Here is a 27,291-nt window from a genome sequence, read left to right as displayed (position 1 = left end):
ATGAGGTATAAAGTATCAAAAACGGGGTTTTTTATAATCTCGTATACGTATATCCAATTTTTCGTTTCAAACAAAACCTTAAAGCATGTATTTATACATTTGTTTTGAAAAATTATAAACAAAATGAAAATCAGCTGATCGCCGCTCCAAACTCCTACAAAATATCTTCTGCTTTTAAAAATCTGACAGTAAATCAGGCAGTGATGCGAATAGAGCAATTTCTATTATTTGCTACAAAAGTGTAATGTCACACAGGATCAGATGATTTTCAACAGACTCAGATTAAATCTCAGATTTTGTTGTATAACCAAACACAACATTAAACTATTAGATTAACACCAGAGAATTGGTTCGTTTTTTTTTTTTGGAAAATCATTGATTTTGTTCTGATGTTGGTAGCAACAAAACTATAAAACATTACAATTTGAATACCACTAGAACTAGATTTTTGTAATACTAAAATTTTCTTGATCACTTAATCCCCCCTTCTTTTTCCAATTCATTTGTGTTACGCTAATGTCCATCGTCAACAGATAACGTAATTCATTTTTTTTTTTGGAGATGCGTAAATATTTAATGTTTTTATTATCTTATCTGAATTAAAATTGTAATGTTTGAAGAAATATTTTCTCTTCTTTCTTTATTCTTGTCTTTTTCGGATTTTGTGTATCTTTTTTCCTAAAATATTTGGAAAAAATAATAATAAAAAACTAAATATTTACTAATTTTAATCGGTTAAAATTTTGGGGTCATTTTATAATTTCCTGTTTTCTTATTTTTATTTTTATAATTGCATGTGCTTATTTATTATTGTTGCTTAAGAATGACGAAACATAATTGATTAAAAAAAGTTTATAAACAATTTCAGAATTTGATAAATTACATTATTTATGTGCTTACGTTAGTGCATTGGTTTTCCTTTCCAACAATAAACAATAAATTTAATAATTTGTCATTTATTGTAAATTTTTTAAATATTTCGATTTAAACAGTAAAATATTTTTCGTATATGAATTCCCATTACTTAAATGCCATGATTATTTTCACTCGAAAAATTATAATTTGATCGTTTGTGATTGCCGCGGGATTTAAAAATTTGTAATTTCGATTACGATTTGCAAATATTAGTACAGCAACACTGACATTTGAAAAGTACAATGTGTCAGTGAAAATACTGTCACATCTGAAAACTAGGTTACTTTTGAGTAATTGTCATTTTTTTCATTGTTCAAATTTGTTGCCAAAAATATCAACTATTATATTGAAAATTTTTATTTAAAAATAATTTTTTGTTTAATATTATTAATTTTATCACCAACTCTTATTTATTTTTTAATTAACAAAATTTTTTTTTATTTCATTTTAGGATTTTAGTTGGCGCTCCATTAGGAAAAAATCTTCAACCACAAACATATAAATCTGGTGCTTTATATAGATGTCCTATTACACAAGAATCACATGATTGTGAGCAAATAATTACAGATGGTAGAAAATGTAAGAAATTTTTCAATATATACATTTATACAATATTATATAGAATACTGTGTTTAATACAATATTATATTACTATACATTATATTATGTATAAAATGAAATATTGATATATGAATATTATTGTAATCACAGTCAACAAATAAACAATTAAAATTTAGTTAATAAAAATTATGTTCTTATAAATGAAATAAAATAAATAAATTAAAAAATTTTATTATTGGTGCAGGAAAACGCTCTATTATTTTGTAAATAATAATTATGTATATTAAAGATGAATTTCTTTCAACAATTAAATTCTGTTGTACTTTAAATTAAAATAATTAAAAAGAAAAAGTAAATAATTGAATCTTTTGAATAGTATAAACAAAAGTAAATAACGATGTAATTAATACAATAAGAATTTCTTATTCTATATAAATAATTTAGGAAGTTTTTAGATAATTATTTAAACATATACATTATTTTGATTAACAAAAATTTATTTATTTAAAATTATATGATAAATTATTTTGAATAACATTTTTATTAAATACTGCATTCTATTTTTAACCAGAAATTTTTAATATTAATTCACTTATAAATAATATGTGTATATTGATTTGAGCAAAGAGTCACAGCTTAATATAAATTGTTTTTAAACTAAATTTTGGCACAAACAACAAAATAATTAACAAAATCTTCAGAAAACATGTGCACCTAATAAAAGCATTAATTATTATTTCACTCAAATGTTTGCAAATTCGGTAAATTATTTCAATTTTCCATTGTTATAATGTTCGTCCCTATTCAACACTTTGAAAGCTACTTACATATTAATATTTCAAATTATTTCTTCCTTTCTATGAATTCAAAGATGAAGTAAATGAAATGTAAAGGTTCTAATACGATCAAGAGTATAAATTAAAAACTTCCAATTTAATTTTTTTGTATATCATGTAATAATACTTAATTTAAACGCCAATATATTTTATTATTCTTATGGTTTAAAATTAAATACTAGTTATATAATATACATTAGTATGTATAACACTTTAATATTTAACTGAGTCTAATAATAATATTTAAAAAAACTTATAAAATACTATATATAACTAAAGAATTATAGGTACACAATTTTTTATATTATAATACAAGTATTCCCAAATTTGTATTTTGTATATTAAAAATTTCATAGGCGCCATTTTACTTCCAATATTTTCTAAAAATAAAATTACAATAATGGAATATTGCAAAACAACTATAAGTTAATGCAATAATTTTTCTTAATTATGTGTAGACTTTCGAATAATATTTCTTATTATTGTAAACATTACTCACTATTAAAAGATAGAATTACTCTTAATTCTAAGGTGTAAACAGAATAATAAAATGTAATCAAGAATTCAATATAAATTATTATTTTTCTAATTTTAATTTAAAAAAGAATGCAGTGTTTATATTTTATTTATAAATAGAAATATATAATTGTGTTTTAAAATCGTGTATATACAGTAGAGGAAATTTGAACAAATTTACTTATTTTTTTTTTTCCAAATATTTTGTACTAGAAAATTTCACATGCTGGAGTTTCTTGTATTCAAGATACTTAAAAAAATCATAAATTTTATGAAATCGCTATTATGAATTTAAATTTTCACTGATTAGCTCTTTAAACGTCATATAAATGTCAAAAAACTTATTAAAATATTTAATAATTGTGACATAATGATTTTTTGTAAACGTAAAGTGAATTTTCCACGGTGCATTTTTGAATATTTTATATTGAATTTGTACAAATTTCCTCAACTGTATATACTATGTATTATTACTGTATATTTAATATATATACGTATGGTAGAAATGACGTAGAGGTGAAGGCTTATAGGAATAATTACTACATAAATCATGATTTTGTAATTAATAAAATTTTTTGATTTTAAAAGTTGTCAGTAGAAAAATTTTATTAGAAATTTATGTTTATTCTATTTAAAAAAAAAAATAATTACCCTCAAATGTTTTATGTTAAAAAAAACACATTAAAATTTCAAATAAATATTTGAATATTAATTTAAATGCTAAAAGATTAAAAAATATTTAATAAATAATAAACTATACTTATTGCGTTAAATTTTTAAAAATCATTTATAATACATCAGAAAAATAAATGGAATTATGTACATATAAGAATTAAGGCAGTAAATGATAATTTTGCTTTCAATGTCATTAAATAATTTATCGGAAAATTAATGACAATGTTCGTATATTTCGACAGTTTGCTAAACTTGACAGCTTTATTTTTCTTACAAAAATACCATTAATATTCCGAAATTCTCTCAATTCATATTTTATCTGTTTTAAAAGGCTACAAGTTCTTCATTCATTTCATTTGAATTAGCTTAATTGTGCAGTGCTAATAATTAAAAAATTAACAAAATTACAAAAAGTTTCTCATATGTGCATTAATTACTATATTTCAAAAAATAAGATGAGCAATGCACTATAACTAGTATTTGTACTAAAAATACATTATAATTCCCAAAAATACTTAATGAATTTTGCAATTAATTACCAAATTCCAAACACAATCAAATATTTTTGCGAAGAACTTGAAATTGACTATTAAAGAATTGGGAATTACTCACCAAAACAAGAAATATCCTATTATATTCAAGATAAATAAAATTTGCAATTTTGTATATTAAATGAACATAGTTGATCTTAAATATACCAGAAGTCATAATAAATTCCAAAAATTAATTTTGATTTTCTAAGAAAATTTCAAAATGACGAATTTTTCACGAGTGAGTTTGATATCGAAAAAGAACAGAATTATTATTTTTGTGATTCATGAATTTTATTTGCAAATCTTTTCAGTAAAATTGAATTGCATTACATAAAATATTTAAATAATAAAATTTAAATTGAATATTTATATGGAAATTTTTTTGTAACTGATAATCTTAAATAAAGAATTGAGAAGTTTAAATTGGATTCGAAGTTGTTCAAAGAATAATTCAAAAAATTATAAAAGATATTATAATTTTGAAAAAAATTTTGGGGAAATCTTAAAGTTTAGATTGTAAATTATACAGTAAATGCACATATACAGTTAGAAAATATACTGGAATTTCCTGTTCTTCTATTTATAACAATATTTCATTAAATTTCAAAGTAATCCGAAAGTTTATGACTCAAGTTTTTAAACAAATAAATATGAAATCACAGCAATTTTTAAAGTAATTAAAAGAATTCTTTTAATATTAATAAGCAATAATGAATGATTTCAAATAAAAATGCTTAAAACAAATATTTTTCAAGAGTTCCGGTATATTCCAACAATATCTATAATATTAGAATATTTAAATTAAAAAAAATTTTAAGACTTTGGAGGTAAATATTGCATACAAAATTATTATTCTGCAGAATCTTTACAGAATCTTATGTAATCTTTGATAATCTACTTCACTTAAATAATTCTCTGGACATAAAGTTTCGTTTTTCAATCCCCCATTTTTTTTTTTTTGTTAGTACAATTTGGGTACAAGTTTAATTTTGTATGACTTTATACATAAAAAAAATTTAAACTACGTTTAATTTTTTAATTTTCCCATCTAAAATAAATTTAATACTCTTGATTGATCATATTTATTTGTTATACAATCAAACTAAAGAAATTTAATTAAAATGTGTTTTTGAATTGACTTTAATTTCAATCAATCATTATTTTGAGTTTTGATTGTATTTTAATTGATGACAATTAAAAATTTGAATGATTGGATGAAATTAAATAAATATAAATTATTTTATTTTATATTTGCTATAAATATTCAGAAATCCCGGTATATTTATGTATTACAAATGAATTCAAGTAAAAATTGCTGCTACCAGCAGAAATTTCATGATTGATTATAATTATTATTCAAAATATTATTAAAAAAAAAATAAAATATCGTCAAAATGTTGATAAAAAATCAAATTTTTCTAGAAAACAAAACTGAAAGGAAATGTATTGTAGAGAGCTGTTAAAAGTATTATAAATAAATAACACTATTGTGCCTTAAGATTGTAAAAATTATCAAATGATTTTATGACTTAAGTAGAACTACGGATCATAAAATAAACAATTAATTCCATTTATTTTTCGTATATTATAAAATTTTCTCATAATTCAACAGTTTATTCTCATAAATTCTAATTTAATAATTACAATTTCAATAATATTGCACTCTTAAAAATAGGTTTACAAAATTTTATTTATTATTGATAATTATCAAATCAAATTTCACTATTAAATAATTTACTAATTTGTTAATTAGTAAATTTTTACTTAAATTCGTCACAATATAAATCTTAATTTTCTATAAAGTAAAATTTAATTCACGTAGATGAGTTATTCGTATTAATTTAATAATAATTTTAAATAATAATCTTAAATAAATTGTTGTTTTAATTTTTTAAATTATTTCAATAATTCATGTTTAGCTTCTCATCTATATTATAATAAATTGTGCAGAATTATTTTTTTTTTCAGTGAATTCCTTTTATTATTGTTTCGCGTCTTATTTTAACTTCATTTTTAAAAGTAATTTATTATAATTATATTATTAATTTTAAATAATTATTATTTAATAATATTATAATTGTGTTTTTTTTTTGCTTTAATTTTCTACAAAAAAAAAAGAAGATTTTGCTTGATATGTTTTTCATTTGATATTTTTATTTGTTATAGCAATATTATAGTTTAAATTAAATAATAAATAATCTAATTAAATATAATTACATACGTACATTATGTGCCGTTATTTATATAATTATTATATTATAGATGTATTGTAAGAACAATTAATATATTTTCAAATACATAAAATATTCAAAAAAAAAACACACACACATACATAAAACATGCAATACAACATTTATATATTAATACACTTTAAAAGAAAACAAGAAATCAAACAAACGAAAAACATTTAAAACAAACAAAAATATACAATCATAAAGATTTTTTTTATATATTTTATTTTTATTTTTTTTTTGTATAGTGCCTGGCGGAGCTTATGATCTTTGTAAGTGGTATTGGGGCTTTAAAACAAATTTAGAATTATTATTATGTTTTATGTTTTATTTTTTAAATTAAGTAAACCATTTCTTTTTTAAAGGCATATAATGAATTTTATGCTTAGATATTGTTGCTAACCGGAAATTTTGCTTAACACATATTTATGAAAAAAATCCTTTCAAACCAACACATTTATTTATGAGTTTAGCCTTAAACATTTAAAGACTAATTAAAAAAGGCAATGCTTATCATTATAATCTAATAGTGTTATTTTGTGCTTAGGTCTGAAAGGGTTAAATAAATTGTAAATGCATGAAGATTTATAGAAAAAAAATTTTACTAATCCTATTTAAATTTTTTTGTAAATATCTATTTTTAAAACTTGTAAATATATATGCATTTATACATATTAAAATTATGCACTAAAATTTAAAATTTAAACTACAAATAATTAGATTTCAGTGTTAAAATTTTACGAAGTTACAGATTATTACAAAATTTTAGTTTAAAGGTTATTTTTCCGGAAATCTTATTTTAAGTAATTTAATAAAAATATTAAATTTTGGAAATATATTAAAAACCAATTGAAGAACCTATAATCTGCATTAGAATTAGAAAAGTATTATACAAATTTATACAATTCACTCTTTTCAAATTGTCGGTTTGTTTATATAATAGTTTGTATTAAATTTGCCACCGAGACACAATATCTTCCGCATTTTGATTTTATATATACTGTCCTAATTGAATTCTCTAATATTTCTCTCACGGCGTTACCTTTTCAGCGTTATCCTTCAATTGTTTGCCTTGCTTCTGAGAGCCTGCGTCGCCTTACATTCGATTCACTTAATAGCTGCAGTCATATCTGACAAACCTTTTGCAAAGACCACTTCTAGCCTCATGCTTAGTTTTTCAATGTCTTATCCGCCATATACAGGTGTACTTTTGCTCATTTTTTTGGAACTCGCTCAAGCTACCTTAAACTCCAGAAAGAAATTCTCAATGGACTTTTATAAAAATTTTCCAATTTGTTTGAAGGTCGTCGAAGAATACTAAATAAAAATTTATTACCTTAAGCTTTTAATAGCGCAACTGCACTTATTAAGGTAATGGAAAAAACTATTATTTTTTTCGCAAATCGCAATATCACAGTCATTTTATATCATAACTATGCATATGCTTTTAAAAATCACGAATACACAACTAAATTTTTAACATGATAAATAAAATAAATCTACATACAGATGTATTATATTGCATCCACATGCATACATATATGTACATGAAAAATAATCCTGTAATAAATGAATTATAATTTTTTAATAAATTTTACAGTTTCCAAATATTATTAACGCCTTTCGCTTATATGCTTTTCCACTCTTTTATATTCGAACAATTTCTATATTATATGGGTATAGAAATTTTATTTCTAACGTATGTATGTAAAAAGGAAAAATCAAATCTCGATTTCAACATTATATTTAACTGATACAAATTGATCTGGATTATTGCATTCACAATTGATTTAAATTTTAAACATAATCAAAAGAATATTTTAAAAGCTTCATAACTTACTTGTAGTAAGCGCATACACATATATACGTTTGCGGATATTAATAACATGTTGCATTAAAAATGAATTGCAAAAACTCGTTCAGAATTAGTTCAGATGTAAAATATTATTAGTCATAAAAATGTCATTTTTATAGAATAGATATAGAGAGAACAAATTATGAATCTTATGATTTCAATCCACTTAAATCCTGCATAATAGATTTATATAGTTGAAACGATTTTCAATTATACATAATACACATATGTATGTATGTAGGGCTGTTATAAGTACAGGGTCGGATTAGATTACCAAAATTAAGAAAAATTCAAGAAAATTTGAATTAGTTTAAAATTTGATTTCCAATTATGAGTTTAAATTAAAGTTCCGTCTTTGACTCGTCTTTCAAACGAAATAATTTTTAATAAAAATAGACTAATCTGCAAATTGTATATCATAATTTTTGAAATAGTCATCTTCAAATTTAAATTCAATAATAAAGCAGATATTACTTATTCTATTTCGTTTTATTAAAAAACCGTATAGCTTATTCATGGTAAACAAGTGTTTTCGCTAAGCTAAACTATTTCGAACTTCAAATATGTTTTCTATTATTTTAACCAAACAAAATATTTAAACTTTCCGGGCTTCAATTCAAATTCAGTTCAGCACTGTACCATATATGAATACTTAATCCCTATATGTTGTAAAATAAATGCAAATTGTAAAATATTTATAGCGTTTTACTATATTTTATTAACTTGATTTCCTGAACCTACTATACAATCAATAATAATGAACATAAAAAAAAAAACTCGATTCAAGAACTACACAAGTATGTACCTACATTATTTTATAATACCTACAGAATTCATTTAAAATTATATTTTATACACAATTGTATGAACCTACATATATTATTATATGAGCATTCGAATCATATATCACTGTTATAACAATTTGATATTAACCTATTATATAATATTTGATACAGTTACCGCCACCTAATGCAAATTATTTTACAATATGTGTATGTAAATTTTGTAATTTTTTAAAGATCAGTTGAATGAAACAGTGTTCCCATATATTTATATTTTCACATCCAATTTCGAAGTTTTTAATAATTCAAAACGGATTAGAATTGATACAAATAGTGAAGAATAATGTTGGAATTAATTTAAATTTCCAATTTTAGAATTATAAGAACTTTTTACAAAAGTACATACATATATAATTTCTATTAATTACAGAATTCTAATTAAATACAAAAGGTTCTCACAAAATATGGTATTCAATTTTATTCTTTCAATCGTTTTTGACTTCCCCATAGTCCAGAACTTTAAAAATGCTGTTTGATATAAAAAATACTTTGCAAATAATTGCAACATTTTGCAATCATTCCTCTTCAAAAAGATGTTGAAATCCTATTTTATAATTTGAATTTCATGCGTTATAAGTGGTTCATCGTGAATTTGAAAGAGCAAATTGTAGTAATCCAGTCGGTAAACAAAAATTTTATCTTATATACACTAAAAAAGATAATTTATATTGTGATAAAATTATAAAAACATGTAAAATATAAATATAAAATGTTCGTACATGTTAAAATTTCAAATTATTGAATTTTTAAATCAATCCAGAATTGCTTTAAATTTATTGTTATTAAATTATGATTAAAATCCACTTACAAAGAAAACTGCACATGCGAATGAATATTTGCAGTAGCAACTTGAATGTCAAAATTAATATCAACATTGTTTAGCATTATACTTATAATTCTATTTTTAAATTATAATTTTAATACTCAATTACAAGGTATGTAAATTGTGCATATGGAAAATTTCCGACATACATACATAAATGAATAACGTGCAATAAAATTTGGATTAAGATCAAAATTTAAAACTCCTTATAAAGGGAAGTCAAAGTAGTTTTAAAGAAAAATTTGCTTAAAAATTATTATTGTGAACAAAATTCCAAGTGTCATATAAATTTAAACACAATGTTGCACATGCAGTAACGTGATATGAAATATGAAAATTTTCTTGACTTTGAGAATTTTATAATAATGTTAAAAAATTAAATTTACATACATATACACTTAGTTCATAATTTATGAAAATTAAACGAAATTGAAGTTCTAGTAAAAAAAATTGAAATTTTGTAAGCTTTTCATTAGGGGATCATTCAAAATTAAATTGAAATCCAAATTTATTGCGAGAAAATCTAATTAGGAATCAAGATCTCAATATAAATCATGTACATCTTTATACATAACATTTATCTGAGATTTTTCAAGCCCCTATACAACAGAAATTTCATTAAATTTTTAAACCATTAAATTTTTCTAATACAACCGTATATGAGAAGCAAAAGTTTTATTCTATTGTAACTCAAATTTTTAGACTCATCTCCGATACCCATACTTATTTATTTTAACGTTCATTAATTCAATAGTCTAAAATTTTTATAGCTTTTAATAATTATAGAATTATTTTTTGACAACATTAGAATTTCCTGCCTCGCAGCATCACAATCATTTGGTTAATAAAAGCAAACGACAATTACCATCATAGACAATTTCTATACATATGTATATCCATATTGTTTATTCATTTTCGGCACATATAGATTTACATTTAAATAAATTTCCAATCTAATATAAAAGTTACGAAAAAAAGGAGTAAATGAACCAAAAAAGAAAAAAATTTATTGTTGCCAAGATCACGGCGGCTGACATATTCATACCGTCATATTCTATATTAATTTTGTTTTGTTTTTTTTAGAAAGTTTAAAGTGTAAACCTCATCATCGTATCGCATGTGGGTTAATTAATTCATAAAAATTAAAAAATAATACATTATTTGACAAAAAAAAGTGAAAATAAAAAAAAATAAAAATTATAATTCGAGTTAAAATATGTTTTTTATATTATAATGAAGGAATCAAATTAATATCATTTCTTTTAATGATTAATAAAATATAAAAGAAGAACGATTTTAATTTAAAGAGCAAAAAATTTAAATATACATATATTATTAAAATCTATACACATACATACATACATAGAATTATAAAATATAGCAATCGACTATAAGGTGATTTTATAGCGTGTATGGGGCCCATAGTGATGTCACCTTGTTCCAATTTGTAAAAAGAAATTCGTGTAAGGATTTGGCGAGAATTTTACTTTTTAACAAAACCGTTATTGCACCTCATTACTGAACAAAAATTCTACGATAATTACGATAAAAATGTTTTAAGTTCCTCTAATCGAAGGCTAAATTTAAAAACTAAATTTTAACGGTTTTCTATAATTTTCCAAATATCAATCTAATCGACAGATGATTTTTTCGTTTTGTCCTATAGCAAAACCTTGTCCCGCATTTCAAGTTTTATATGAAAATGAATTCACATATAATATAAACATATTCATTCTTTTCCTAACCCTATGACTCCGAAACTGTACTCATTAAAGTCAATTTTCATTTAAAACCATTTTTAGTAGATATTACAGAATGTAATTCGATTCCAGAATAACATCCCTGAATTTACCCAATTTTTACATATTTTTATTTACAATATATTATAAATTTTTGGTGGTTTTTTTTTCTTTCTGATCACATGAATAATTAATTTTTTAAATATTTTAATTATTGAATGTCAAGCAAGCAAAATGAGCCAAAAAAAGACAAAAACATCATCATAGCAGCAACAGCAGCAGCAACTAAAAAATATTAAATTTAAAAGACGCCACCAGAAAATTTTTGATGTTATTTTAGGGTGTCGTTATTTAGACTCTATATGTATAGTAATTTAAATATTATGTAGGAATGTATAGGCATGTAAATGTTTATTAAATAAAACACATTAAATAAAACGTATGAATATGAGGAAGAAGCGGGCCTCTCTGCATACTTTAAATTTTATTTATTTTACTTGTGAATATTCATTTGAATTTCTATTAATTAAAGAAAAAAAAAATAATTTATTTTGTTAATTTAAAAAAAAATAATAATGAAATGCTTGGTTTAACATTTATTCAAACAAAAATAAAGGGTTAACAATCGGTTTTTTTATGGATTAAATCTGCAAAAATAATCAAAATTATTTTGTTTCGGTTCCACAATTTATTGCTTCAATAATATAATAAACAAACACATATATATGTAGTTTGTTTAACTAACAATAATCTTGATCAATCATCAATATTATATAGCAAATTTGCTTTGGTTATATTACAATAAAATGAAACAAAATCTGATATCAACTCTGTTTCCAACTAATTTTAAGAGCAAGTCAAAACTCATATTCTAAATTTGCTAAAATAAAATTTTCTTTAATTGTAATACCGTATAGTATAATGGATGTCCCGGATCTTTAATGCTAAGATTCATATTCCTATATTTTACCATAAGTAGGAATCTAGGAATAATGGACACCATTACATTTACTCTTATATATTATACGAGTACATATTAAATTTAAAATATTTTTGCATTCAAATTTCTCTACAAATTAATTAGTATTTTATTAAATTATTAAAATATTCGAATGTATGTAACTCTAGTACGGTGACATAATTTCACTTAAAAGAATTAATCATATTCATTTTGAAAGTGAATTTTTCACCTCTTATGCGCGCCATCAAACAAATCGGATAAACTTCTCAATAATATATCTACCATATAACAACCACTTATAAAATAATACAATATCCATTTTATTTTTTTTTCCGCTGGGATATTCTTCTGTGTCTAGACACCGTGATTAATAAGTAGACCTTATAATCTGAAATTCTGAATGTATAATATAATCTGAATTAAAAATTCAAAACATAATTTTATTTTAAACAACAAAAATATTTTTTTTTAATCGTATCTGTTTTATATTTTGGAATTTAAATTTAAAGGTGAGCACAAATTTTAATTAAATGTGACCCCAAAGAGAATTCATAATTAATTAATAAAATTTAATTGAAATATTTTAATTAATTTCAATTATTGGAACTGTTTTCATTGTTTAATCATTACTATAGAGTTGAGTAAATTTAAAATTGACTGATAAAACAATTTCTCGGCTTGTTTAATAAAAATCGGATTTTTTAATAGATAACTTCGATTCTTAAATTCTAAAGTCTAACCTTTTACTCCTAACATGTTCGAAATAGCCTCCATACATGATTGTAATCCAGAAAAATTAATATTTTCTTCTTGTCCACTACATTTATAACTTCAAATCCATTAATCCATTCCATTTATCAAATAAAATATTCATTTTGATTAAATGCTTTGAATAATAGCCAATAATTCGTCATGTGCCTTCATATTTTATTCTTATTATCTAATTTATGCACAACAATTAGTCTGATTTCCAATTATTAGCATTTTTTTTTACAATTTTATTACAATTTTTTAAAAGAATTTTTATTTTTTTTGTATGTTAGTATGTGTATATTTTGTTCTTAACATCTTTTAAGGTCAATGCCGCTGCATAAACAATTTATAATGGATGTTAATGGCACTGACATTCAATTTTAATGATTTGTCATAATATTTTTTTCTTCTCTCCCCCTTTTTATTTTATTTCTGTTTTTTCACTCTTTTTAAATTCATTTTCAATATGCATAATTGAAGAAGATGACCATTGACCAAATATTGAAATGCATAAGTTGCTTTTAAAAAATTAAAAAAGAGAAAACAAGAAAAAAAAATTATTTCGATTAGTGACCAATAATTACTGATCATTGGTCAGAAATGAATTGATCATAAAGATCATACAATTCAAGTTCACTTATGTTAAACTGGAAAAAGAAAAAAGTTGATTTTTGTATTAAAGTGAATAATTTATAAAAATTACGAATTATAATAAAAATAAGAAATAAATTTCTGTCCACAAATCGATTGGATTTTAAAAATTTAAAAGTTTGCTATTCCTATTTCAGATTTGCTTGCTTTTGTCATTAAAAATTCTTACAGTTCGCTAATAATTTTTATATTGAATTCCAAACCAACCGGGAACATTGAACAGCATGCAGTGAAGTAAATTACTATAATTGCTAAAATTTATTATTAGAATCAAAATTATTATTGGGTTACGAACTGTACTTTAATTATAGGGTTAAAAGTCCATTTATTCTATTGCAAATTACTCCAAGAGAAAAAATAAATAAATGTTCTTACGATAAAAGTTTTCTACGATATCAAAAATCTTAAGAAATTTGAAATATGTAATTTAGTTTTGCAAATTGACTCATCATCTTGTAGCAACAAATTTACACACTCATTATAAAAACAAAATTATAATTTTTCATTTTAGTAAAATGACAACAACCTACCAACCGAGTCATGTATTTAAATGATGATTTTAAATTTCAAAATTAATTATTTAGTGTGATATCAATAAAGAACGCATTCCAAAGTTTTACATAAAAAAAAATTTTCAACAAGTTCAAGAGGTTTTCAAGTTCTTTCTTTAGAAGATCATTAAATAACGAGTTAAACAAAACGTATTTTAAAATTTGACTTTCGTTTATAATACATATGGATTTGTAAATTTTGAATATTAAATTCAAAAAAAAAAATATAGTCTCTTAGTCAGGACTTATCCACTATCAAGAATTGTCAATGCATTTTGTTTGTAATATAATTAAAGTTCTATTAAATTTTTATGTGTAGACGCTGTCGGCTTTTATTTAATGCTAAAAATAGAATATCATTAAATAAACTTCATGAACAATATTTGAGCTATCACTGCTGATATGAAGGACTTAGGAACAAATTATACCGAAAATAATAAAAAAAAAGAGAGGTTCATAAGAATAATGAGAAAATTAAGACGAGATTTATGGACAAAGTCATAATTAAATGCATATCTTTATGCGAAAAGCTTAAAAATCCACTTGAGTAGAAAATAAAATAAAATCGTTTAGTCTAATATTTCATCTTAGCTTATTTTTAAGCCTATATTAAATCTATCATTAACTCGACTTATTCACCAACAGTATGTCAATAGCTCAATAAATCAAATTGACGTTCGATGTGCGTTCAACGTATTATAACTCTCTGCATTCAACTTATTATGTACGACGACTCTTGGATCAATAACTTACGTGCGTGTCATTTCCCTTGCCCAAAAGTTTTGTTGCTAAGATGAAAAACATGTATATGTCAACCATAGATGCAAAAGTCAATGTGTGAATACAGGTTATTTTATCAATAAATTTGAACTAGACTTTAAGTTTTGTACGCTAGATGGCAAGATCAATTAAAATTTTTTAGTTCTGTTATTTTATTTCTTATTATTTTATAATTATTTTATTATAATTTTTATTCACTCTTGAGTTAATTTTTTTTCTTATGTTGTTTTCATTTTGAAATACATGTATTTTAAATAAATAAAAAAAATATTCATCAACAATGAATGCGATTTAATTTGGCATAAGTGCAAAAGTTAAAATACATTTTCATAAAAAAGAAAACAAATTAATAAAAAAAAAAAACAATAATAAAATTAAAATCGACTATCTCAGCTGGAATGACAAGTGGTATTAAAAATTATATGAACTACATAGATGGATGTTCTTTTACACATACATATTTACATACATACACAAATGGATGGATTAAAATGCTCCCTTTGCATAATTATAATTGGAAAAATCTTTTATAATGAAATATGTATAAAGCATTGTGTAGGTTAGATGAGCCATAAAGACTTTTTTTTTAAGAATTTCTTAATTTATGAGATCATCTTTTAAATTTTCAAGTGGAGAACATGTGATTATAATTATAAGTATACATACATATGTATGTATATATATTTAAAATACATGATTTTAAAAGACAAGATGCAAAATAAAAAAAAAATATCGAATAAGAGAAGGCACATTTGTTTTTTAAAAAGGACTATTTTTCATCCCATCTCAATTGGCGGCAGCAAAGTAAAATGCAAATTCAAGAAAAAAAATTTTTTTTCAACATTTTAAAATATGTATTGCAAATTTTTAATGGTAAATTAAAGTTTCGGTATGTGAAATTTTAATTTAGAGAAAACTTAAAACTTTTAAATTTTTAATTTGTAACTCTTTATATTCGTAGGATCATTCAATCCAACTATATACAATTGGTAGTAGATGAAAAACAACTAAAGAATACGCTTTTATAATGACTGTGCGCCACATTTTTAGCACTTTTCCAAAAAATTTTTTGAAAAAAAGTGCTTATTAGTTTCACTCTGTCCGTCCGTCCGACCGTCCGTCCGTCCGTCCGTCCGTCTGTCCGTGTGTCTGTTTACAAAACTTCTACACCCTTGAAGATAGAAAGCTCAAATTTTGTATGTACATAGATCTTTACTAGAAACTTATTTCCGTAGAACAAAATTTTTACCTATCTCCCCCCCTCTAGAAGTTATACCCCCCCAAAACCTTAAAAATGGCCTTTTTTAAATATTTGTTGCAATGAAACCATAAGCATTTTTGAAATTTTGCAAACGCATAAAGCCAGCGGCTTGCTTCCCCTAGCGCGATATACTATATTTAAACTTTATAAAAACAAAATGGCCGTTCAAATTTACCGTTATCTAAATTTTTTTTTTCCAAATTTTTGATTTCGTTTTTCTTCTAGACCCCAGCCTGTAGAAGTTTGAAATGTTAGAGGCTTATAGATATTAACAAATAGTTCATTTCGTTAGAAGAAAATTTTTTTCCATCTTCTCCCCCTCTCAAGTTATCGCCTCTTGAAATTTGCAAAATTTGAATTTTTGGCGCCTTATATTTCCAAAACCGCAAACGTTTTCAAATTTCTATAAACATAAAAAGCTAGCGGTAAATTCCGTGACATTAAAAAATATAATTATTTTTCTTAACTCACACAATTAACCATTAAAATCGGACTGCATGAATGCATCATCCTAAATATATGCAATCCTAGAAATAGTTAAATATGAATGAAAATAATTTTAATAGTGTGATAGGTATGCATACACTGTATTTAAGAGCAGAATTTTCACTTGTTGAAGGGAAAAGTGCTACAATACAAACCATTGGTTTGACCCAACTTTTTTATTATTTATAAATCTTAATTTCACCTTAATGGGAATAAAGTTTTTGTCCTTAATTCATTATTGAATTAAGTTATGAGATCATTGACAAATTTTATATGTAAAATATTTAAACATTATTGAATAGAGTTCAAAAGAATATTGCAGAGTTCATAATTAAATTTTATATATTAATTGTACCTAAAATATGTAATTGTTTATCAGCAAAGCAAAATGAAATTTTTCAATATATTTTTAATTTTACTCAATTTAATTTTGATTTAATTAAAGAAATTTTTAAAATTAGAAATTAGGAAAATTATAAAACACAAAAAAACATATAATATAATTAATTGGATTGTATATAGCTCCATATATTACATGATAAAATAAGAAGCTGCACATTCATAAGCATTTCAAAAGAAAAATTCATTCTCACATATCATTCTTAATTTATATTCATACATATATAAGAGTATGTATATACATATAGGAAATACAGTTTCATATATTTTTTAAGATTTATGCAAATAAATGAAAATCATCTAAAAATTTTATATAAAATAAAAAATCGATTAAAAACCAATTAAATTTATTTTATACCAGCAAATTTTCAACCAATTTTTACGAAATAAAAAAGTGCTTTTTAGGATCATCCGTCCGGTCATCCCGGTGTTAATTTGTAAATATGTTCTCTATCATTTTAATGGATTCTTTGTAGAAAAGCTATATTTCTTCTATTCTACAATTATTGTAGCTTCAACTAGTGCTTAAAACTAAGATTTTATTTTATAACAAATAATTAAATCAAAATCTTGGGTCTCGAATAAAAAAAACTGAAATCCCAGAACTTAAAAAATTCCAGTATTATACTGCATTACTAAAAACTGCATGCTGTCTTGCTGAATTATTTGAGCTAGTACCGCATTTTTAAATTAAAGATTATCAGTTGCTGTCATGCAATAAACTAAAAGAGATAAATTTTCCCGACAAAAACATTTTTGCAATTTCATTTAAAGGACACTTTTCATTTTTACGACTATTTTATGAGTGTAGGGTATGAGACAAGAGTTACAACTATAAAACTTGAAAATTGTTTTTTTTTTGCTTCTTTCGTTTTTCTATCCTTCCCGGTTAAGTGTATTTTAACAAAGAAACGATTAATTTTTTTTATAAATTTCTTTCTTTTGTTTGTTTCTGGTTAAAGAGATTTTGTTGGTGATAATTTGATAGTAAATTTTAAAATCTTAAATATTTACAAATTATCTTTATAAAATAATCTAGAGAATAAAAAAAAAAGCCGCTAAATCATTTGCATGTTCTGCGCTGTCTTTTTGTTTTTTTTTAATGTTTAATAACAAGTTTTTTTGTTTCATTTTAATTATAAGTTTGATAAATTAATTGATTATATTTTATTATATAACTAAGTTTTAAAAGAAATATAAGCAAGTAAATTGAAGCAGAGCAATATGTTACCACAGCGCAGCGTCTTCCTTTTTTTAGTTCTTAACATAATAGGCCTTTTCTGAAACGCAGTAAATTTCGATATATAGTAAAAATTGCGTTATATTTGTGTTCATAAACAAATATTGCTAACGTAATTTGTTGATAAACATACCTAATTTTTCGCTTCATAGCAAAATTATTGTGAGTAGCGCAGTTAAATCATATGAATGGTTTTGATTTTGTGGAATAGTTAGTAATATATTCAAGTTATGTTTTTGCAGTATTGCGATTCGTAGTTATTGTTTTGCAGTATTGCGTTTGTGAAAATCTCTAATATGACCAGCCCTGCTTTGATTTTTTTGCAAATAATAATGATTCAATTTGTGTTCTATTATATTATTATATTATATATATGAATGTATGTTTAGCAATGTATGTTAGCAATGCAACAAAATGACGTGTTTTTACTCTCATTTATTTAAGACACTCAACTGAGTGTAATCTAACAATTTTAATTGAATTTGATTGAATATTTGTCATTAATGCATTAAATTAAACTGTTAACTTAACAGTCTTATATGTTAATTTAAAAATAAAAAATTATATGATTCTATATCTGATAAAAATACCATTACGTATGTTGGTAAGATTGTATTAGAAATGTTGGTAGTTTGTAAATTAAATGTTATTTAATTTTATAAGTTGTCTTCCACTGCGAAAAGGTAAATTTTTATTATTAATAATCACACTGAAAATGCAAAACAGTTTATGTATAAATGCGGCTGTGAACGTGTGCATCAAACAGCTGATTCGAATATATTTGTATAATAAATTTAATTTATACAAATTTTAATCTTTAAATTTTAAAAATTTCGCTTGTTTGACACTTTTTTGATTGCCTTTTATAAAATATTGTCAATGCCAATTTAAAAAAAAATTAAAAGAATTGAAATCATTTTTGTGGTCTAAAATAAAATGTTTGCCTTTTTAGAATTTATATTTAATATTTTTTTTTGCTTTATAAACTAACAATGTGAATGTTTGCTCTATATATACATATATATATATATATGTATACACAATGTACGTAAAATACAAATCGATATATGTATATGTAACTGTAAAATAAACTTGTACTAAAAATTTATTTTTGTTTGTGCTAAATTTGCTTTTTTCTTAAATCAATTTGTAATAATTATTTTATTGTGCTTATTAATCTCAAATTTGGGTGAATAATAAAATCAAAGAAACTAATATATGACATGAAAAAAATTCTAACAAAAAAAAAAAAGAAGAAAACTAACATTGCATTTGGGTGCTGCTAAATATTAACAAATTTTGATTTTTGTATTTTTTTTTTCTATTTAAATTAATTATTTTAATATTTTAAATTAATTTTATTATATTTTATATTTCATCTCTCATCAAAAAATTTATTCGGATAATATCTATAATAGCTTATGATGAAAGCGTTGAATTAAGGCCACCAATTAAAAATTCCGAAATTAAAGAAGATCAATGGTTAGGTGTCAATGTAAAATCACAAGGATTAGGTAGTAAGGTAAGTTAAAAATTTTAATTTATAGCTTAAATGGGTTTCCGTTAATTTAGCCCTTCAATAACTCTAACTTGTTTGAAAAATTGTATACTGCAAGCACTTAAAATATAGATCCTTGAACGATCTGTTCGAGGATCTATATCTACAGTATCGATTGTAATAATGTGCATTCAAAATTTTAATTTTCATGACAATTATTTCATTCCCGAAGGTTGACGAAGAAATTTTTTCATACTGTTTAACTTTCAGTGCAGCTTGCATAAATGAAAAGCCCCTCATTTCATTCTAAATCTTTTTTTAAAAAATTCTTTAAAAAATTTTATCTTATAATCCCGCAAATAAATAAATTTTTACTATTTTTCTTTTTTATTTATCGAATAATATCTAGCGAATTTTTATTTTTTTCAATTAAATTCAAATATATCTCATTTTTTAAATGTTTTAGCCCCTAAAAACTAAATAATAAAGTGTTGTCAATTAAACTGAGGAAGAACAATTAGTAATATATAAAAATATTCGCGAAGAAATAAGAAAATCTAATTCCCTAACGACCACCATAATTAAAAACAAATTTTATTTAAAATAAAATTAAAATAAAATAAGAAATTTTTTTAAGAAAAAAAAATAAATCATAAAATTTGATTGAACTAGACTATAAGATACGAGCATATGAATAGAAGAAACACTATTAGACAGTAATAGAGAACTATCAATAATGCTAAGCAGTTTAATGTTCTACTTTCACCCTCAAGTTTAAAAGGTGTATTTCAACTATAATTGTAATTCATCGAACGATCTATCATTTCGGAATTGTGCATATCATTTCGAAATAACAGTTCAGTATTAACACCATTAACAAATAAATGTGTAATACTTGTTAAAGAGATATAGGAAAATGTGTAACAAGAAATTTAAATGGCTAGCGGCCGAATTATAGTAGGCAAACGATTTTTTTTTCTATATAAAATATTTTGTGAGCACAAGAAGTGGTGAAAATTTAAGTTCATCAAGAGAAAAACCCTTTCATAATTTTCTGTTCCTGGTATATCTTGCACATCTGGTATAATTTATGTTACTATATATATACAACATTGAAGTCGTTCAAAGCTTGCACTATTTACTATTAAATTTATCGTGTTCACATTAAATTTAGTTTAAAAAAACTCTTTAGAAATTGCCTTAATCTATTCAAAATTTATTTGTAGTTTTCTTATGTAAATCGTCGTATAATATAAACAATATTGCAAACGAAAACTCAGTTAGATAACAAAATTCCTCAAGAAATTTATACACATGAACATGTTTACATACATAATGGTATATGTAAATCATAATAAAGTAAAAATGTTAACAACACAGGCTTTTCCGACAATAAAATTTTATTTTGAATTTAATTGAAAAAATTGAAAACAAATTTTAACTTCATTTAATTTTTATCTTAACAAAAATAATAAAAAAATTACAATAATCTTAAAAAAAAACATTCAATTTTTGATCGTTTCTTTATTCTTATTATCACAATCATTTTGGCGATTTGAAAGCGGTTGAAAATTAAAGATGCGGGTTCGTTGGTTAAAATTATTTTGAATAATTTCTTATATAAATCTAATGTGCGTCTTCATTTTATTTTGTCTGGTTACAAGAAGAGTTAAAAAGATCATTTAAAAACAATTTGTGTTTTTTGTAGATTAATAAAAATTTTTATAATTTATTGAATTTCAATAATTTATTATCAATATAATAATTTTTTTCACATGGATTTATTATATTTTGAGTTTCATTTTTTAACATTATAAAAAAAAATAATGTTTTTATGTTGTAAAATATTGTTTATTAGTAAATTTAAATTAAATTTTTTTTTTATAATTTTAGGTTTTAGTTTGTGCCCATCGTTATATTGTTAAAGAAGGTGAAAATCAATATGGACGTGGTTTATGTTATGTACTTACAAATGATTTAAAATTTGATGATTCTTATGAACCATGTAAAGGAAAGCCAGTTCATGGGTAAGACCAAAAGGAAATCAAATAATTAATGGAAAAGATGTGATATTAGGGGGTGGAAAATAAAAATTTAATGTGTTTAAATTATAATTTAAAACAGTTTCTTTCTCAAAATTAGTTTTAAAGAACGTGATTTAAAATCAGATCATTTTACGAAAACTTAATAACACTTAAATTTTAAAAGAAAAAAAGATTATTTATTCACACATTCACACTTTCTTCGCATGTTTTTTAACACTTAAGAAAGCTACGGTGTCTAGTATACGCCGGAAGATATTGTATTATGTTTAATTTATGACTGTGGCAACTATGACCTGGCAATTTTTTTTTCAATTTAGTGACTAATTAGTAATTTCTGTAAATGTTTATTTTTTTTTTTAAATATTTTTGTGTTTTTGTAAATTTTTAGAGAAAATTATTAATACGGGCTCCGCCCGACTTAATTTTCCTGGCAACATAACAGATATATAGCTTACACTCTTACAAATTCTGTACCACAATAACACTTGATTCCAGCTCTAAGCATTTTATATCATCATCTTTTGGATATACAGCTCCGGGTGAGCCTTGACCTTGTTCACAATTTTTCGCCAAACTTAAATATATTCATAACCTAAATAATTAAAATGCTGGCCACTCTAACTCTCATCCTTTTTTTTCATTATACTTATAAACTATAAAAATGTCAGATCCTCTGTTTCTTTAAAAAAAATTTGCAAAATTATATGGCAGAAAGAAGTGAGAATAAAAATATTTTTGACTTTTATACCTGTTGACCACACCTTGAGAAAAGAAAAAATTTATAAAAGCGATAATCCTTTGTCTGAAAACTTTTATAAATAACCAAATACACTTAACATCAGCAGAATACTTATTTTAAAATTCCAATGAATCCTTCGTATTCTCTTTCATTTATTATTTATTCGTTATAATTGTGAATATTCTGCTGACAGCTCATCAAAATTAAATTTAGCTTCCATTCACCTTTCATAAATAGAATTTTTATTGCGCGATAAAAAAAAATTATAATATGTAATATGCTTTAAGCTATCATCTCCGAAAGTAAAAAAATTATTCAAAATAAAATGTGCTAAAGCGAAAGAATTACGCTGATCTTACCGATTTTCCAGTTGTATTCCAATTCTTCATAGTTATTTAATTCAATCAGTTATTTACTAATGAAAATTTATAATTTTATGTTTGTTTCCAGTTTACATGAAGCTTATGGATTTTGTCAAGTTGGAACTTCAGCCGCACTATTGGAAAATGAAATGATTTTAGGTACACCAGGTCCATATACATGGCGTGGTACAGTTTTCGTTACGGAAATTGCTGGAGAATATTTGGAACGAAACAAAGCATTCTATTATGCCCCACAGTATTTTAATTCACCGGTTGATAAATACAGTTACTTGGGGATGGGTGTTACAGGTGGAAAATATTTTGGCAATAATATGTCTTATGCTGCTGGGGCACCACGTTCTGAAGGTCATGGTCAAGTTATAATATTTAATAAAAATACTGGTGAAACAGCAAGTTCTGTATTACCACCAAAGCAAATTATAGATGGTGAACAATTTGGTTCAAGTTTCGGTTACGAACTAATTACAGCTGATATAAATGGTGATGGTGAACCGGATTTATTAGTAGCTGCTCCATTTTATTTCAATAAATCTACTGGTGGTGCTGTATACGTTTATCAAAATGATAAATTAAGTTTACCCGATACACCAACATTGAAATTAACTGGTGCTGCCGAAAGTCGTTTTGGAATTGCTATGGCAAATATGGGAGATATTAATAAAGATCGATGTGATGATATTGCAATTGGAGCCCCATATGAAGGGAATGGTGTAGTTTATATATTTTTGGGTAACCCACAAGGATTATCAAAAAAACCGAGTCAAGTAAGATATATTAACTTTTAATATTGTGTGATTTAATTAACTAAAAACACTATAAATAAATATATCATATCTTTTAAGGTTATACATGCTGCCGATTTGGGTCCATTAGGAAGAAGTCTTAGAACTTTTGGTAGTTCGTTAGCAGCTGGAAGTGATCTTGATGACAATTCTTACCCTGATTTGGTAGTTGGTGCTTATGGATCATCAGCCGTCATAGCCTTATTTACACGACCAATCATTAATATTCAAACGAAGGCTCGCGGTAATGAATTAAAAAACATTGATCCAAGTAAATCTGGATGTTCAACTGATCGAAACACAAATTTAACTTGGTAAAACATATCTCATTAAAAAAAATATTTTAATTCAAAATATTTGAATTACAGTTTCACATTTGAAGCCTGTTGCCTAATTGCATCATATGAAGAACACATTTCTAATACCAAGTCTAAAGAACTTACTCTTTTATATACAATTGAGGCAGAAACGTATACAAACGTAAAGAAATTTTCTAGAGTTTTCTTTGATAATGAAAAGAAACGAAGTAATGTTGTTAAACGGCAAATAATGGTTAAGCCAAATAGTCGACAGTCGTGCTACAAAGAAACCGCATATATCAAAGAAAATACAAAAGACATACAAAGTTCTATAAAGTTTCGTTTAAATTTTACGATTGTTGAACAAGAGTTGCAGAGTTCAGCTTTAATTGGCCTAAATCCTATTCTTAATAAAGAACAGTCAGCTGTTGAATTCGAGGGTACGTTCCAAAAGGATTGTGGTTATGATAATGTTTGTCAAAGCCAATTGGTTATGCAAACAGAGGTAGATTTAGAGATGACAAGTAAGTTTTTTTTACTAAATAATTTCAAGAATATAATAATATAATTGTAATTTAAAATATTTTATTTAAGGAGACGAATATGAGCTTGTGCTGGGAGAAAGCGAAGAATTTAAAATTAATGTTAATATCACTAATTTAGCTGATTCTGCGTATGAGGCTCAATTATTTTTCGTACATCAAAAAAGTATCACATATATAGCTGCTAGTAAAACTGTAAGTGTTCTTTAAATAAATCTAATAACAAGATTTAAAGTAACGGTTGTTTCTTGCAGAATTCGGTTATATGCAACCGTTATAATGAAACAATTGTTTCATGTAGTTTAGGAAATCCATTAAAACGTGACAGTGTTGTACAAGTTTCGATACGATTTGATCCCAATGCTATTGACGATGATATTAAAAAATTAAACTTCCAAGTTTTCGCAAATTCAACTTCACAATTGATTGGAGAACTTCCAAAAGCTTCTATAGACATCAATGTAGTCAAAAAAGCGAGCTTGGGAATCGGAGGGTATATTTAAAAATATTTTGAGTGAAGTTTCAATTTAATTAATTTTTATATTATTACTAAAATTTACAGCTGGGCACGTCCTGAACAGGCATTCTATGGTGGTGAAGTTAAGGGTGAAAGTGCAATGGTATATATGGAAGACGTCGGTACATCTATAACACATACATATCAAGTATACAACGAAGGTCCGTGGAAAGCAACGAATGTTACAGTACATATAAGTTGGCCACATCAAGTTGCAAATGACAAGCCACAGGGAAAATGGTTACTTTATTTAGAAAGTCAACCTATAGTTGAAAGTAATTACGTTATAAAATATTTATAATTAAATAAAATTTAATTTGGTTTTTTCTAGGTCTCCACCAAAGTAAATGTAGCGTTGTCAATTCAAATGATATTAATCCATTAAAATTAAAAATGTCTGAAGTTAATCATTTCGATGGCGATACCTTACCACCAGAATCGTTTATGTTGCATCCAAATAGAAGCGGGGCTTCTTATACATATACAGGACAACGATCTTTTGTTAGCAGCAAAAAAGTAACTTCTACCTCAGATGAAAAAATTCATAGCTTTAATAGCGAAGCTCATTTAAATCGAGTAAAAAGAGATCGAGCAAAAATTATACGACCAGAACATCTTTATGATAAAGATGGTAAGAAACATGATGTGGTTATAATGGATTGTGAAAAAAATACAGCAAAGTGTATACATATCCGATGTGATTTATTTAACATGCCACAAAAAACTGAAGCATATATACATGTAAAAGCAAGACTTTGGAATTCGACACTAGTTTCGGATTATCCTAGAGTTGATTTAGTAAAAATTGTGTCAAGAGCCAGAATTATTATACCAAAAGAGGCTTTTATCGAACAAATTGGTGATAAAACTCGAATACAGGTATTTTTTATATAGTTATTTTATGAAAGTGCTTTTAAATATACCTAAAATATTTTAGTTGGAAACTAAAGCCTATCCTGAGTTATTGGATCAAGTGCGAGATAGCTCGACACCTTGGTGGATTATTGCAGTTTCGGTAGCATGTGGTATATTATTATTAATATTATTAGCAGCAGTAATGTATCGTTGTGGTTTCTTCAAGAGACGAAGACCAGATCCAACATTAAGCGGGAATATTGAAAAAAGTAGTGAACATAAACCATTTTTAGGAGATAAATAGCTGTTTTTTTAAAACTGTTTTAAAAATATTTGAATAAATTGTCAAAAAAAGGAAAAATCGATTGGATCGATTTTTTTATAATACTTTGACTAAATTGTAAATTAAATTCGATTCGCATTGGTATGGTTATTCAATTTATGATGTAATAGAAAATTCAATTTATATAATTTTGATCTCGGCATTTATAAAATCAAGCAACTCTAAATCCTATTTCTATTCCTAAAAATGAAATAATTTATAGATTTGTAAAATTATTTGACTATTCTAATTTAAGACTATCCAACATTTTAACATTTCTGATTCAAATTTTAGATTTAACTAAATTTCTAAAATAGAAAATTAAATATATAATTTAATAACTACATAGAAATGAGTCACAATTATAAATTTACAATTATACTAAAAAACCATACCATTTTGGCGATAAATGTTTATCCTTTAAAATTCAGTGTAAAATAACAAACTGTTTTTTTTTTTTTTCTGAGAAAAAGAATAAATCTTACTAAATTATTTTATGTGTTATATAATTTAGAGATAAGTTTATAAATTATTAAAATATCGAGCTATATTATTATTGGTGCTCATTTAAAATGTTTTTGTATAATATGTGTATTTCATCATTATTTTAAAACATTATTTGCATATTTGAATGTTAAAATAAAATTAAGTTTCCATATTTCTTGGAAGGCATTCCAGTTTGGGAAATTTATGAATAATTA

The 27,291-nt window shown here is 24.2% G+C and overlaps 1 protein-coding gene across 1 annotated transcript; it reads left to right on the top strand.

The window, feature by feature from the left end:
- LOC129605694 (integrin alpha-PS1) lies at positions 1-26,769 on the top strand. The gene is made up of 13 exons (XM_055515606.1): positions 1-5; positions 1,367-1,494; positions 6,516-6,539; positions 20,027-20,130; positions 22,000-22,133; positions 23,341-24,037; positions 24,116-24,369; positions 24,424-24,878; positions 24,949-25,091; positions 25,151-25,389; positions 25,459-25,688; positions 25,745-26,292; positions 26,351-26,769. The coding sequence occupies exons 1-13, from the start codon at positions 1-3 to the stop codon at positions 26,570-26,572; spliced, it is 3,183 nt and encodes a 1,060-aa protein (XP_055371581.1). The 3' UTR covers positions 26,573-26,769.
- Positions 26,770-27,291: the final 522 nt, after the last annotated feature.

This window comes from Condylostylus longicornis, unplaced genomic scaffold (genome assembly GCF_029603195.1).
Source record: "Condylostylus longicornis isolate FDR11 unplaced genomic scaffold, ASM2960319v2 ptg000013l, whole genome shotgun sequence".
Lineage (NCBI taxonomy): Eukaryota > Metazoa > Arthropoda > Insecta > Diptera > Dolichopodidae > Condylostylus > Condylostylus longicornis.
The sequence above is the reverse complement of the archived record's forward strand: the minus strand, read 5'-3'. Positions and strand labels throughout refer to the sequence as shown.